Genomic DNA, 17,167 nt, shown 5'->3' with positions numbered 1-17,167 from the left:
GGGTTCTGACTCTTTCTCTTTATTGTTTCCAAGTCTCTTTTCATGGTGAATATACTTCGACATTTTCTATGGTAATATATTGAAGGGGCCTCGCGCTCTTCCAGATTTTGTGCGACATCTAGCACAGGTGTAAACTTACGAATTTTTGCAGCCTCGAATAGTGTCAACCATGATTCATAACTTTGGGGGCTGATGAGATGATCATCCGAGTCAGTTTGAACAGTTTTCGAATGAAGGATACATATATGGTTGCCTAGTTTGCTAGCCATAGAGGTTCAGTAAAGACTGAAAACAGATAATAAAAACGTGTTGAGTTATTGATGCAAAAAATGATGCTTAAAAGGCTTCAGTCTAAACATGTGTTCATCATGGCTTCGTTGTTGTATCAAATCCATAGAATTGAATAAAACTAACCTTAAAGCAACGATGTCAATTCCTGATTACTTTTGATACCTCAAACTTACATCAATTGTAGACTCGATCAAAAACTATTACAAAATGAAGCAAAATATTTGCAATCCTTCGAGTGTTTCTTATCTATAATTCTATCATAGCATATTCTGTAAATATTGTATGCTTTTTGTGTATCAGATAGAGTTTTTATGGTACACTTATTTCATTTATAACATCAAAGACACCAACATATTCGAAATAAGTAAAAATATGCCATGCAACTCCTACCTTTTCAACTGTCATAAACAAATATTTAGCAAGCCGCCATCTTAAAAACTTCCAGTGATAACAGAGAAGAATTATCTCTAAAATAAAGTGTTTTTTGGTTATATAATCATCTAGTTCTCTGCTCTAGTGCAAATTCTTTTAAAAGACATATTTTAGACTTGTTTTGTACATCAATAATAGTACGAAAATTGCAAATAATTCATTAGTTCTTACCTCGTGGCTTTCCATAGAAGCGTTTTATCAGGTGATCAGCGGATGCTACCATTAGCGCACGCTCTGGCATATCTTTGCATAAAACATCATTAAAATACTTTCTTTATCATATTCAAATATTTTCAAGTAATTTCTGGTTCTTAAAATAAAACCGACAAGTTTTTAAAGTGATTGTAAACAAAATGCGAAATTTGTAGGATTTCACTACTTACCCCTACCCTCTTAAAATCTCGGTATAGCTAAGAGTGACAGATTGCTATCACATATATTTGTTAACTACAGGTACTCTACTTTTCAAAAAGTAGTGTTAGCCTTTGTCCCCCTAGGTGGTACTCACAACCCCCCTGGCTCATGCACATTATAACATAAGGGCAAAATTTTCTTGTCACAGTTAATTAAGGTGGCTCAAACCGGTTTCCGCACTTGAAAGAAACGTTCTCATATAGAAGGATTGACACTACAACATTTTATCACTTAACAGCAATGTTATGGTACCATGTCAAACACCAATTATTGCTGAAAAAGATTCGGTCATTTTTGTAACGTAAAACGTTATCGTGGCAACAGGAAAGCCCTGCAAAAACACCCTATATTTTGGCTTTAGCTGCTCATATCTCAAAAACGAACTCGGTGACCCCCATTTTTTATTTCTGAAATGTAATCGACATGCCAGAATGAAACTTTCTGCAAAGATTAAAAAGATCCTGTGCAGCAGATTCAGAGCCACCTTAAATAATTGAAAATTTAAGATAGCTCTGAATTCTTTTAAACTTTGCAGAGAGTTCTATCTTGGCCTGCTGATTACTTTTGTGCGATAAAAAATTGGGGTCACCGAGTTCGTTTTTCAGATATGAGCAACTAAAGCTAAAATATAGGGTGTTTTTGCAAGGCTTTCTTATTACCATGGTAACTTGTTACGTCACAAAAATGACTGCATCTTGTTAAGCAATAATTGATGTTTTACATGGTACCATAACATTGCTGTTACGTGATAAAGTATTGTAGCGTCAATCCTTCTAATAACAAGGTCTCCCTAAAAGTGTTGAAACTGTTTTGAGCCACCTTAAGCAACCGGAGCTCGCATATCGTGGCCTTCCCGCAGCACCTGTGTGGTCAGTCGAAAGGAGAGTCTGAGAAACGTCTTGCCCATCAACCTTAAATTCTCTTCGAAGGGTCTGAGAATCGAGTACGTCTCTGAGATTTCTTATGAATGCAGTTACATCTGCAGATCTCTAATGAAAGGTTTTTGACCAGGTCTTAATTTCGCTTCTCTAGACAGTAATAGCGTTAATGTTTGTTCTTACTCGTCTAGTTGACGACACCAGCATACTGCGCTATCTATATCATCAGTGGACAACTGACTTCTGGCGCCGTGTATCACACGGACAAGAGAATTGAAGAAGACATCAACATTTGGAAGCCATTGAGCCGCCATGTTTTTGATTGGTACAGCCATGCTTTCATTCTTCTCGGGATACGGGTCAGCTCATTTGCATAAGATCACACGCTGAAATATATGTCGACACTGCAGCCTCGATATATACGTCGAAAAATACATTAAAACGAGGCAATATAAAACGAGATCCATACATCGATTTGGACATATATTTTTCCAAACTGTGGACACATATATTGCAAGTGGAGATAATTATTGACATTTCGACATTTATATTTGGATCTGGACATACATATCGAAATTTGAACATATATATCGACATTTCGACATTTTGATCATATTTGACAAGCATAGTTGGGCTCCCGAAAAGGAAAAACATTTTTTGATGCCATTAGAATGCGTTTTTTTGGGAAAATCCGAAAAACGAATTCTTGAATCCAAAAAAGGACTTTGCGTTTTTTTTTTTTTTGGCGAAATCCAAAAACGGATCATGAATCCAAAGTATCCACACTCGAGGAGGATACTTCGGCTTAAATCTAAATCCGGATTTCTTGGCTTCACCATTTCAGCGTAAATGGGAAAGGATTTGAAAAAAAGTATTTTTGACAAGCGGATTTCCATGCAAAAATGGTACACAACAGCTGCTACCGTACAATGCAGTTTAGCCCAAATGTTTTTCTTTTTTACCGAACGATCGAAGACACGAATTGGCCTAAAATAATTAGGTTTCCTTCAAATCTCACACCAGAAATTACACTTAACGTTTCTTGACAGCAAATATTGTTAGCACCTAACAAAAAGCTTAAAAAAGTAAACTGCGAAAATACCCTTGTAAATTGGCACTGTTTTTTCGTCATTTCTTTTTATCGATCACTAAGGTTAAATTCTGGTGGCATTTTCATTGAAGAATTTCTCTAAAACAAACCGATTAACTACTACTCTTTCTTTTGAAATTGCACACAATTCGGGGTTTGTTTGTTTGCGCTGTGATGGCAAATAATTCTTTTTCGGATTTTGCGTTTTTTTAACACATGGTTGGAGAATCCATTCATCCGAAATCACAAATCCGTTTTCGGAATTTCCCAAAAAAAGGCACACTAAGATAACAATAAGCTTAATGCTCTCATTTGTGAAATAGTTTGAGGTTAAATTGTTTAACTTCCTAGTCGTTTATCTTTGTTTACATCTTTTGATGTAGACTAATGAATATATAAATTAGTTTTGTAGCTATCAGAAAAAATCCTTGCAATACACTGTAACTTTAATTATATTTAACAGTTATTTGCCAAAAGCAAAGTGAGTATACTCCTGAGACAAATAATTGTGTGAGTATAACTTTGAAGCTGACAAAACAACAGAGAATTGATAATCGACACAGTGTATTTCAGTTGTAAAGGTCACGTGTGCTTGTGGGAGCCCTGTCATTTTGTTTTGCTTTATATTCACCGCCTAGTGCGGTGAATATAACATCATATTCTTATTTCTGTAGGAAACCACTCAACCAATCAGATAGCTGGAAATTCCTTGTTCTTCTCTTCAATTATACCAATTACTTATAATTATGGTTGCTGTTATTCCAGCCCAGCATTTTATAGCTCTAGTGGCGTTCAGACATAGAAATTTGATACTCTCATGAATTATATCAATTAAAATCTGTGAAATATTTCACAGTTGTTTTCTTTTTCTGATTTTGGAAAAAAAAATGGAGACTTTTGATCAGTTGATATTCGGTGACACGTAGAATAAGCACTTTAACTTGTATTGCGTTAAGTCACCTTAAGTCGTCTTAATTCACCTGATTTTTTGGGAAACTTTTTCTTAATTTAAAAAGTCGCCGTAAGTCTCCTTAAGTCGCTTTAAGTTGCCATAAGTTACGGCGACTTAAGGTCCCAGAGTAGCCCTTTGTAATGGCTTCGTGGCAAAAAAAAAAACAACAATAAATGAAAATCGTACGCCGGAGAATTTTGTTGCCTTTAGAACAGTCTTAGTAAGGAAAAATTTGTGACTCATTTAAGCATGCGTCTCTTAAAATCTTTTAGGCATATAGTTTTCGACATGAAGATGGAAGATTATTTCTAATCATGAATGGGGTTACCCTCGAAACCGGTGAACGCTAAAAGCGTTCTTACGGCTGCTAATTCGTCCTCTAAAACAATATTTTCGTTGTCGTTTCCAGTAGCTTGATAAATGATGCTCAAAAAAAAAAAAAAAAAAATCAGGACACAAAAGAGGAAAAAAATCTTTATTCTTGGTTGGGCAAAAATAGTAATCTTTTCATTTAAGTTTCGATTGTATCAAGCTGCACAAGTGTGGCGAGCTATAAATCAGATGAAATAAGGTGGGAAAACCTGAACCCGGTGAAAAATCTGTTAACTGAGGAGCACAATACAGAAGCGACAAACTCAACCCACATGAGACGCTGAGTCCGCGAATTGAAACACTGTTTCGAAGTATTCGTCCACACGAGGGAAACTATAAATTTCCGTTTGTTTAATTGGAGTGCACTCCTACTAATGAAATATATTATTTCTTACCAATCGTCTTATATAGATATCGTGTCTTATATGGCTTTAAAAGAAATTTATTGCCCAGAGGAAATAAATGGATGTGACATGCTTAGTTGGCTATTTCCCATGTTGCAGTTTTTCCAACATCGACCTTTCGCGAAATTAGCTCTAATAGTAAGCAGTTTATAACCGAGGCACTGAAACGGTCTCATCAGGTTAATCTTTATTTCTGTGACGTTTCTATCAAATCTTTAATGTGTGAAAAATTATATAACTAAGGAACATCAGTTTTCTTGTGGTGTTCAACAGGAAAGAAGCTAATAAAGAGCAATTCACTTATCCCTGAACAAAATAAGTTTTCTATCTCTTAGTTTCGTTTATTTCATGGAACATCAGAGGGAATTATCACCTTCCCGGCATGCTTTTCGATATTTTGCTTGTTTTCTTTTTTCTTGCCTGGGTTGTTGCTTTGATGCCTCATGATCTGAAAAACGCTTTTGCTACTCTCATCTTGTAAAAAAAAAAACAACCTGGACATACATGTAACTCCTGTTTGAAAAGAATTAATTTTCGAGGGATATCAGTGTTAATGTTTAATTATGGCATGTTTACTCGCGTAAGATAATCATTGGAGGGGGGGGGGGGGGGGGTCTCCAAACAAAATATAGGTAAAAGGGGGGTGTTTGAAAAATATAAAAACTCTTAAGGACGGGAGGGGGTAAATAGTGACAACAAAAATAATTGTAGATAGCCAATGTAAACACATTCAACAAATGATAACACTCATCATGTTTGCTTCATTTCGTACATAAATAATGCATTTTTCTTTTTAAAATCACATTAATAGTTCCTTAAAATCTTACCTGTCTTTTTCTCCTTTGGTTCTGTTTTAACACCTAGTGCCGTATTGTCAACATAGAATACCCAGAAGATATATAAGCTGCAAATTTTCTGCCATCCAAAAACCATTTCAAGAAAATGTAAAGAATATAAAATCTTGATAGTGTGTTAAATGGGGTTGACAGGCCAACACGATTCCCTTGTACGTGGTCTGGTTCCTTTTCCTTTGTCATAATTTTGCTCTCTCGAGTACATATTTGAGTGGACACCTCTTTTAGGCGCTTACTATAAGATTTCATTTAGCAATGGTGTTGATTTTCTCAGCCATAATATACAACTTTACAGGGGCAGGGAGGAATTAGAACTGAGAGTAAGGTTGGGGTTTGTTGTGTCTTGGGTTCGAACTATGCTATTACTATATACGTAGTGAAAAACGTACGATGTGTTCTCCACAACATGCTTTAATTAATCAAATGAATCAGGTTATAACTATTTAAAACGATATCCAAGTACTTATCTAATTGCGGTTGATGAGTGTCTATAATTTTAGGGATACTAAATGGGGATCCCTGAAAATGTTTAATGCGGCAAGTAGGGGTCCTCCGATTTTTTTTAGATATTAGTCAATTAAAAGAGGCATCAGTTTTAACTAAAGACTCTAGTCTGAAAGCTAGACTGGACTATGACAGCTTTTAAAATTAAACAAGAATTCAAATTTTTAAAGGGTCCGTCCTCTTATGTATGTTATTGCATACGGTCTTCAACACCTTGTTTTTCTTGAACAAATTGTCTTGCCAAACTCGGCAGTAAAAAAGGCTTACTTTACGTTTAGAGGTTTCACGGGGGCTACCCTGGATGCCAGAGGTTCCGGTCTTCGTAATACAGCCCACGAAGACAGCCCACGCAGAAACTCGGCGACAGTATTTCGAGAGCGCTTCATTTGATACTCATAAGAAGTTGCACCTCGACAGGGGCATCCAACGGAGTTGTTCTGCAAAATAGGTGTTCCGCAGGTGTGTATCTGCTCAACATAAAAAAAAACACCCGCGGCCTTTTTTTTTTGGAGTGTCAAAAATTATAGTCCATAGTCCAGAGTCCAGAATCCAGTCTTGCTTTTGGACTATGCCCTTTAATCTTTACTGTTGCGTCATTGAATCTACGATATCATGAGAAAAACCAACCCACAGAACATTTGCTCTATATTGTGTTGTTAAGCCGCCAAGGAAGGCAATGAATAAGAAACAGTTATCCAGTAAAACTAATCATTTTTCCATTTCTTCGTATCGTAAAGTGACATGGCAAACCTCACTGTTTCAAACTTGACAAACGTTACTGAAATTAATGGCGAAGCAAAAGATGTCTTCAGCGTGGTTATTATTTCTATAACCATCATCATTAACGTTATCGTCTGTCCGTTAACAATTGGATTGAACGTGTTGGTGATAATGGCGATAAAAAAAAGACCGAGACTTCAGAGCAACTCGAACATCATGTTGGCGTGTTTAGCCGTCACTGATGTGCTTTCAGGTCTGGTCTCCCAGCCTTCGTTTATAATATGGCAGATACTCTTCCTTCTTGGAAGTGACATCGCTGACGTTTTCTTTGAGATTATCGCGGTTAGCATTGTCTTACTGTCGTATTCCTCGGCTCTTCATCTCATGATGGTTGTTGGCGAGAAACTGATAGCAATCAAATATCCGTTTTGGTACCCCAACTTTGTGACAACACGAAACATTAAGATGGGTGTCTTGTTTTGCTGGGTATACAGTAGTTCTTTCGGAATAACTCTTGGCCTGATCAACTCAAAGAGCGCTCTGTATTTAATTTCTGTCTCTCATATCTTTTATGCGTGCGTTGTTTTCGTTTCTTGTTCTTACATAGTCCTTTTCTTTGAAACCCGTCGGCACCAAAAGCTGATCAAGGCTCAACAGCTACCGCAAGGACAAGTAGAAACATTCCTTAAGGAGAGTAAAGCATTGAAGACAACAGTATTAGTGGTCGGTGCTGTTGGACTATGCTTGTTGCCAGCATTTTTCTACCTTGTTCTGTTAGCTGCTCGATTTGTACCAAGAATGGATTCAATGGATGTAATTGTACGCACTTTCTTGATGATAAACTCTGTTCTTAATCCACTGATTTATTGCTGGCGACAAGAAGAAATAAGAAAGTTTTTATTTAGAATTTTGTCGCAAGCGGTGCATCCTATAAACTTTTAGTTTAACTGTTTACATTTATGGGTTTTTGCAATATTTCCTAACCCCATTTATCAGTTTTAAAGTCATAAATCTAAGCATGTTCAACTCTAAAGATCTAGGCGTTTTTTTAAGATCACTTGGGCATACATGGAAATATATCAACGGTCCATGGCAGACTGAGGGTGCGTTCGATTGACCGTATTCCGTAATAGGAATACATGGAATATAAGTTACAAATCCTTCGTTTTTACGGAGATTCACATTAAAATTGTCAAACATCTGCTAAAATGCTATTTTAAACATATTTTTGTTATTCTTGCTACTTCGAAACGCGCCAAACATACCGTTTTAATCATCACTCCACGTATTCTTATTCCGGAATAGGGTCAATCGAACGCGCCCTAAAATAGGAATGATTTTACACCACGTTTAACCATGTCAGGTTCAGTGCACTATTTTGTTTCGATCATTATTGTTTCTTGAAATATCCTTCCTGGATTCTTACATGTATATGCCAGGAAACTTTAAAAGCAACAAACCGATCGATGAAAACTCGAAGATGAGTCGGGGATATCATGACAATCGGAAATATGTCTTTCGTCTTTACCGTACATGATGATGATAGCATGTGTTCAAACCTATTTGGTCGAATCGGATTAAACTTAAAATCCATGAAACCATAACGATAAGCGGTATTAAATATACCTGATCATTTGTAAACGCGTTGTGAAAAATTGCTATGTTGCATCTGTGGGAGAACAATTGAGGTAAAAATAAAGCAAAAAAATCTACAGTATTAGTGCATTTATACTACGTATACAGGCTGAGAAATTTCTGAAATGTGATTGGCTAAGACCAGTAGTAAACTGTAAAATTAACTAGTTGAAATGACTAATTAAAATTGTCGTGAGTTGCATCAGAGACAAAAATTGTCTATACTAGCTGGATGCTTTTGGTTTGAAATAAATATTTAAAAGCAGATGAAGCAACTATCAACAGAGTTATTTTTACTTTTAATCAAGTGGTATTTTTACCCAGTTTCTTTGCGGGTAGAATAATCACTATCTTCAGTTAAAAGGAACCATTCAAAGTTAGTTAATGCAACCGAGTTAGAAAAGTAACCAGGGAGCATCTGGGAGAACCCATTTTTTTAGTTGCTTTCCTTAATTTAACTATCACAACGTAAACAGTAGATTAAATAAGTGGCCGGGATACAGGTTGCCATTGACTTACGAAGGTGCTTTTTTTTTTTCGCTGTTGCTATATGGCCGGTAAGCAGTCAAGGTGTTGAAAACACTAAATGACCAGCAGTCCCATATTTTTTTTTTTGAGTGTCACAAACATGTTTTCGTTCTCTGAGTCCAGCATAAACCAAGCACTGGACTTGAGATCGATCTAAAAATCATTTCAGGATTACTTGACCTTTCTTAATCGACACACGGTCATTTGGATTGACTGGAATTCGTCGATTTTACATTTTTTTCAAAAACAGATATCGGACTGCTGGTCACTTAGTGTTGTTAGCACCTTAACTGGCAGTCGACCTGAAAAAAACTCCAAGTGCCACAAATCACGGTTCCTTCTCTGAGCCCAGCATAAACCAAGCGCTTGACCTTTCGTTATCGACATGCGATGGTACATACGATGGTTTGGATTGACTGAGATTCTTAGATTTGACAATTTAAAAAATATATATGACTGCTGGTCACTTAGTATTTCTAACACCTTGACCAGTTACCGGCCATATCGCTACAACGTTTTGATTTTCGCTTCACTTTCTCGAGATCGTTAAGGCGACAAATGAGCTTCGTTTACCAGTTACGTTCGTTCTATGGAAGGAATCATGTTCTACTGCGATCGAAACTACAAAGGGCTCACCGTTATACTAACGTAAAAGGGAACAGAGGCCCTAATTGAGACAAAGAAGCCGCTCTTAGCTATTTAATTCGGGTGATTTTGAAAAACGCTCACAATTTCAACTTGTAATTCCACAGGTTGCAGTTTGATAACAAAGAGAGAGCCACCAATACGGCTTCAATAAGTAATAGAAACAAACGCGATGTTCTTACTCATTGATGGAAGGAAGTCAAAATATACCGCAAAACGGGTAACACTGAAGCTAGACAAAATGTATTGAAAATCTCCCCTCTTGAAACGTGAATAACGTAGCTTAAGTATCATTGGATAATTTTTCCGCAAGTTTACATAGCAAACCTTGCGATTGGTTAATATCAATTTAAACCTTTCAAACAGTTTCCTGTAAACGTTCGTGACTGCCTGGTGAGCATTCACTGTATTTTTCACTACGTATCTGTGTCACTAAATTTCGATGCGTTTGATATGTGTTGGGAACTAGCCCCGAGGCCCCTCTCGGTCCCTCATCCGGGATATGAACGTTGTACGTAGAGATCGCACATGGCGAAATTATAACTTCATCTTTGTTTACAATTTGTCTCGTATATGCTTGGTCCCCTGGCACACAGCGCTAAACTTGGTGTCGGAAGTGGGATAAACCTTTTCTAGAACCACTCCAGCAAATACTTCGATCAAAGGGAAAAAAAAAAACCTCTTCACGCAACGTTATATTGGATACACGAACTCATGGCGACGAATCTCAAGCGCCCAGAACTCAATCTAACCGGAAACATTTCCGAAAATTTCAAGAACTTCGAAGTCAGGTTCAATGACTACTGCGTTCAAGCGAACTACCGTAACCTGGATAAAGACTCGGTGACAGCACCAGCTGATTATTATAAGAAAGCACAGCTCGAAATCGCCGCGCTTCGGTCGGCCATGCCAGACGAAGCCCTTCAGGTCATACGATACACAATAGAACCTCAGATGGCGATCGATGACAGAGCCAAACCTTGGATTTGGATGGAGAAACTTCGCCTACACTATACAGGTTCGACTGGCAGTTCATTTCTGGCCGACAGATTTAAGTTTTGGGGCCTTAGCCAAACACTGACCGAATCGGTACAAGCATGGGAAGTTAGGATTAGGCAAGCCGGAAGTCTGTGCTCTTATGGAACACTCAGTGACGAAATGTATCGCGACAAATTTATATTTGGTCTCAACAACGACGCCATGCGAGCCGAGTTGCTCAAAACACATCTCAAGCCCGACAACACACCTAAAAGCATGGCTGATGTGGTGACCGAAGCCAAGGCCTTAGAGTCTGCCTACACCGCAAACAAGCTGATAGCAGATTCTTCAAAATCAACCATCGACAAACGAGTCCACTGGGTAAAACATAAGGAAATGAAGCTTCGTAGAGAGCCAGGAACATGTCATTGGTGCGGAGACAAACGGGGACCTCACCCATGGAGACCATTTCGCCAATGTGTGCCTGGCAAACGGCCCACCCCCACAACGACGGAGAGGTTCATACCCCCCTCCCACCCGCAGCAACCGGACCCCCAGCCAAACACCCAGTAACAGGGGAAGCGGACAACGACGGGAAGATGTACATCACCTGCAATTTAATGAAGACGAACATACCGACCCCACGGTGTACGCCGATTATTATCACGAGCAATGTTACTCTCTAGAAACTCCACAGAAGAAGAGGAAATACTTTGTAAAACTACCCCTGTCAGCTACCGGCTCACACTTCCGGCCAATTACACTCCAGATTGACACTGCAGCCTCATGCAACACTCTATCTTATAGTACCCTCACCTCTCTGGATCGAGACGTGCAAATGTCAAAATCACCTTATCTCTTACACCCATATGGGAACACTCGCCCATTGAGACCTTTGGGTCAAGTCGAGCTAGTGTGCCACAGGAACAACCACTATGACACCCTAACCTTCCAAATCCTGCCAGACGACATCATGGCCAACAAGCCCGCCCTCTTATCAGGGGGTGACAGTGAAAGATTGGGACTTGTCAGAATAGAATCTGACACTGTCTTCTCCCTATCTCCCTCAGTAACAATTTCCAACTGCAACACAGCACAGGACACCCAAAAGCAAGTAGAATGCAACCACATCAAACAACTCCACAACAACAGTCCAAGCACCTGTAACCCACTCCCTTCTCCATCTCAACCAATCATCATCCCTGCTAAACGGCGACTACCTACCGCAGGTACACTTCAGAAAGAACACATTTTATTGGAATATGCTGAGAACTTTGAAGGCCTCGGCTGCCTTGGGCCCCCAGTGCACTTTGAAACCAAACAAGATGTAACGCCAGTTCAAATGCCCATCCACCGAATCCCGGTGGCAAAACGGGCTGCGGAAAAGAGTGCTCTAGACAAATACGAGAAAGCTGGCATCATAACTAAGGTTGTGGAACCGACTCCATGGTGTTCAAACGAAGTCATCAGAGAAACCCCCAGAAAGGTCCGAATTTGTATCGACCCCAGTCAGACCATTAACAAGGCCATCCTCCGTCCCGTTTACCAAATGCCAACCCTCAACGAGCAGCTTCATAGACTAGCTCATGCCAAATGCTTTTCTCTTGTTGATGTACGCGATGGCTTCCTCCACATACCCCTGGATGAAGAGTCCTCGCACATGACCACAATGCACACCTCTTATGGCCGCTACCGCTGGCGACGCCTTCCTTTCGGGATCTCAAGTGCCCCTGAAGAATTTCAGATGCGACTTATTTCTGCTCTAGAGGGTCTAGAGGGCATAATTTGTATAGCTGACGACATATTGGTCTTTGGAGAAGGAACAGATTTCACTGAAGCTGAGAAAGATCATGATCGACGGTTTGTAGCCCTAATGGAACGTTGCCTCCAAAAGAACATTAAACTAAACCCCACTAAACTGCAGTTCAAGTTAACAGAGGTGAAGTTTATGGGTAACATCATCACAGCCACTGGGATGAAAGCCGACCCTGACAAAGTCACTGCTATAACTGCGATGCCCACGCCAAGAAACAAAGCCGCCCTCCTACGATTCCTCGGAATGGCCAACTACCTATCGCCATACTGCTCAAATCTCAGTACCATCATTAGACCCCTCACTGCCCTAACCCAGAAAGACCTCCAATTCTCCTGGACGGAGATTCAAGAAAGAGCTTTCAATGACGCAAAGCAATTGATCGCTGCTGCACCAATTCTCCAATACTATGATTTAGGGAAACCTGTGGTACTCCAAGTGGACGCCAGCGAAGAAGGCTTGGGGGGAGCTCTCCTCCAACCGAACGCCGAAGGTAAACTTCAACCAGTCGCCTTTACCTCAAACAGCCTGAGCAGCACCGAACAGCGCTATTCACAAATTGAAAAAGAATGCCTCGCCATCTGCAACACATTTGGAAAATTTGATCATTGGCTGTTCGGTAAATCAGACATCACAGTGCACACAGACCACCAACCCCTCGAAACCATCTACAAGAAACCACTTCACAAGTCACCCGCACGTCTTCAGCGAATGCTAATGAGACTTCAGAGATACCAGTTCAGCCTACAATACAAGAAAGGTACAAGCCTTCATATAGCAGACACACTATCTCGCGCTGCTCTACCCACCCCAGTGCAGGCAAAAGTGACAGGGTTTGAAGTGTTCCGCGTTGAACTTGAACACTCTGACAATGACCACAACCCCCGACTCACCGATGTCACAGAAGAACTCCTCAAATCAGAAACCAAAAAGGATCAAACCCTGACTGATCTACAACAAACCATCACCTCTGGTTGGCCGGACGACAAACAACACCTGGCCCCCAACCTCCGCCCATTCTGGCCCTTCAGAGAGGAACTAAGCACTCTCAACGGCATCGTTTACAAAGGTCAGCAAGTCCTGGTTCCTCAGTCCATGCACTCTACAATGCTTAGGAAAATACATGCAAACCACTTTGGAGCAGAGTCCAACGTTCGCATGGCACGAGAGGTTCTATTCTGGCCGGGCATGCGGAAAGCCATTTCAGACATGTGTGACAGCTGCAGTGTTTGTGCCCAATACAGTAGAACTCTCACCAAAGAACCCATGAAGTCATTACCAATTCCAACGCAGACATGGCAAATTGTGAGCCAAGATATCTTTACCCATGAGCAAAAGGACTACCTAGTTACTGTCTGCTATTTTTCGGACTGGATCGAGGTCGATGAACTCCAGGACACCCTCTCCGCCACAGTCATAAACAAGACCAAGGCCCACTTTGCGCGATTTGGCATACCACAAATCTGCCATACTGACAATGGTTCACAATTTGCAAGCAAGGAATATGAGAACTTTGCCACACAGTACGGATTCAAACACACAACCTCCTCACCCTATCACCCTCAAGGCAATGGCAGAGCTGAAGCTGCAGTGAAAGTGGCCAAAGCAACACTGAAGAAATCCGCTGACTTCCAGACTGCGCTGCTCAATTACCGAAACACACCACCTCAGGGACATACATATTCACCTGCACAGCGCATGCTCTGTCGACGTACCAGGACAACCCTGCCAACACCCAACCACCTCATAAAGCCCTCACCAATCAACCCAGATGTCGTCACCCAAGAGCTCACCTTGAAGCGAGCCGCGAGCAAACGCTACTACGACACCAAACCGACCAAAGTACATCCCGAGCTTGCTGTCGGTTCCAGTGTATATGCAAAACCTCCACCTACACAGAGGAGTCATCCATGGATACGAGGGACTATCATCTCCCAGGACACACCTAGATCATACACTATTCAGACACCAACCAGCAACATCCGTCGAAACCGGGTTCATATCACACCAACAATGGAACAGTCTCCTCCACCAAAACAGACCAACCCTCCGGCACGGTTACAGGCACCCCCACCGGACAACGGTACCCTCTCCATAGAACCACAAGCAGAAGAAACTGTTGCCAACAATCAATCTCCTGCGCAGACTCTACCACCACACCTCACCAGACCAGAGATACTCCCAAGCAATGGGCCTGAGAAGCTTGCAACTCTACCTAGCCAAGACCACCCTCTTAGCAGGAACTCTTGGAACACAAGAACACAAGAACAAGAACAGAACGAGGATCATCAAACTTCCTTTGAGATTAAGAGACTATGAACTGACCTAGTGGTCTACATGGACTACCAATTATTCATTCTCTTGCGCCTCTTACAGCGCTCATTGGTGTATTTTTGTTATGTTGTTGTTGTATACTTTTTTCTTTTTTATAAGGGGGGAGATGTTGGGAACTAGCCCCGAGGCCCCTCTCGGTCCCTCATCCGGGATATGAGCGTTGTACGTAGAGATCGCACATGGCGAAATTATAACTTCATCTTTGTTTACAATTTGTCTCGTATATGCTTGGTCCCCTGGCACACAGCGCTAAACTTATGCTTGCTCCGAGTTATTTCCAAAATGGGCCTCTAGATCATTCAAAACAGCTCGGTTGCAATGTGCGGAGGAGTATACTCCATGACCTGTTCATTATGACACGATATTCATGGGCACCCAACGTCAATTTTGGGAAAGAATCTGTTCGGAAGACGATTTGAGATCTAGATTTTTCGGAACATTTATTGTAAAATTTCTTGCTTGCCTGCCTGTCCTAAGATTTTCGAACATCTAAAAGATGGTACAATTGCCCATTTTTAACGGACTTTTACCCTAAAAAGGTCACCTAGAATTTTCAGGAGCCTTTTTTCTGGCTGAACTAATTTTCGAAAAGGTAAGTTTTGCTCCCTATAACTGTCGGATCACTAGACCTTCAGCTAAGAAATCCGAACAGATAAAAAAAAATTACGGGATAAAAATATGCCTATATCTACAGTTTAAATACCAAAATACGTTTTTGAACTATATTTTCGTTGGGTGCCCCTGGATATTGACGAATACGTAGTAATAGGAAACAGTTTGTTTGGTTGGTATGGTGTGTCACTCACCGACGAAGCCACAAACGTGTCGCCCAGGTGAGACCTACCAGTCTTGTGTTGTTTCATTTTAAGTAATTCATTCCTTAGTTCTTAAGGATTGATTTGCTTTAACGATTGATTATTTTCATTTTAAACATACATGAAACTGGTGCTTCCAAGTCTTCAACCAGTCTTGATTTTCCTTTAGATATCCAAAAGTGGATAAGTTTGATTTTACGAAAGAAACTAGACGCATAACTGCGTGAACTCGGGCTTCAGTCTAGAAAATCGAAAGATTTTCCGCCAACATAGCCTGCTGCAGGCGTTGGCGTTTCAAAGTGTAATAGACGAGGGAATGAAGGATTTGATACCAGACTTTTATGCGCCTATCCTTTATATAAGCAAAAGGAGATAAAGAGAGAGAGAGAAAAGTAAGTTACCTCCTATCTTTTTCCCGCTCTACTCATTTTTCCCCAACGTATATTCACTTCACTTAGTCTACTTTGAAGCACGTAGCTGAGCAGAGAAGGGCGGAAGTATTCCTTTTTTTTCCAATGTTAATCATTTCTGTAAGGTGTATTAGGAAATCTTATGGTTCGCAAATTGCATGAGGAAAAAAATACGAAAAAAAAGTATGAGCGTGGGATTGATAGTGTAAGAAGTGCGCATTTTATAAGGAAGCAAATAGTTATTATTGCCATCAATAATGATAATAATGAGTTTTCTTCAAAATTTGAACGTGTCTTACAAAGTATGAAATCGTTCAAGCTCTGAATATTGTCCAGGCGGCATACTAACTATGAAAGTCTTCAAGTTCTTAATATTGCCAGATGCTGTACGACATACTAACTATAAAAACTTCGAAGTTGTTGTCCAGTACAAACTATCAAATCTTTCAAGCTCCGGATATTGTCCAGATCCTATACATTAACTGTAAAATCTTTCAAGTTCTCAATGTTCTATTTACAAACAGTAAACTTAACATTAACGACGCGATATCAGGAACTTATAGAACATTTTCAACTGTATGAGGATTTATATTGTAAGTAGCTGTGATATCTTCAACAAACAACAGTTCTTCAGTGATAAAGGCCTCATCCATTGATAAGTCTTCGTCATGGAGGATTTTGGCAAGTGATTCATCGCCGAATTTAACGCAAAGCTCACCATCATCACTAAGTTCCACTTTGACCTTCTCGGCCAGTTAAACCGTATTTACATCTGTGAGCTTCCATCCTTCCACATCTAGCTCTTGCAGCTTACAATCCGAGAAATGCAATCTCCTTGAACCTTATGGTTACATTTTAGACACTTTAGGAATTTTTCGCTGCCCTGGATCTCTTTGATCGTGACTGTTACCAAGTCGGGAGCACTGTTGTCATCACGGTCGCTCGTCAACAGAGCGATTTCTGTAACTACCTGATCATACACGCACTTGCACAAGAGCTACGATGTAGACGAACCCAACTGAGAACTTGTCGATATTGCCTTCCCAGATGTCTAATGGTATACTTGAGGTGTTGTCTCCTTGCTGCTTGGAAGAGTTT

General features: G+C 40.2%; 1 protein-coding gene across 1 annotated transcript; it reads left to right on the top strand.

Annotated features, from left to right (window-relative positions):
- The first annotated feature begins 6,932 nt into the window (after window positions 1-6,932).
- LOC138054119 (melanocortin receptor 5-like) lies at window positions 6,933-7,853 on the top strand. The gene has a single exon (XM_068900617.1). It carries the CDS (start codon window positions 6,933-6,935, stop codon window positions 7,851-7,853), a length of 921 nt encoding a protein of 306 aa, XP_068756718.1.
- The last annotated feature ends 9,314 nt before the right edge of the window (window positions 7,854-17,167 follow it).

This window comes from Montipora capricornis, chromosome 6 (assembly GCF_036669925.1).
Source record: "Montipora capricornis isolate CH-2021 chromosome 6, ASM3666992v2, whole genome shotgun sequence".
NCBI classification, from domain to species: domain Eukaryota; kingdom Metazoa; phylum Cnidaria; class Anthozoa; order Scleractinia; family Acroporidae; genus Montipora; species Montipora capricornis.
This window is presented reverse-complemented; position numbering and strand designations above follow the sequence as displayed.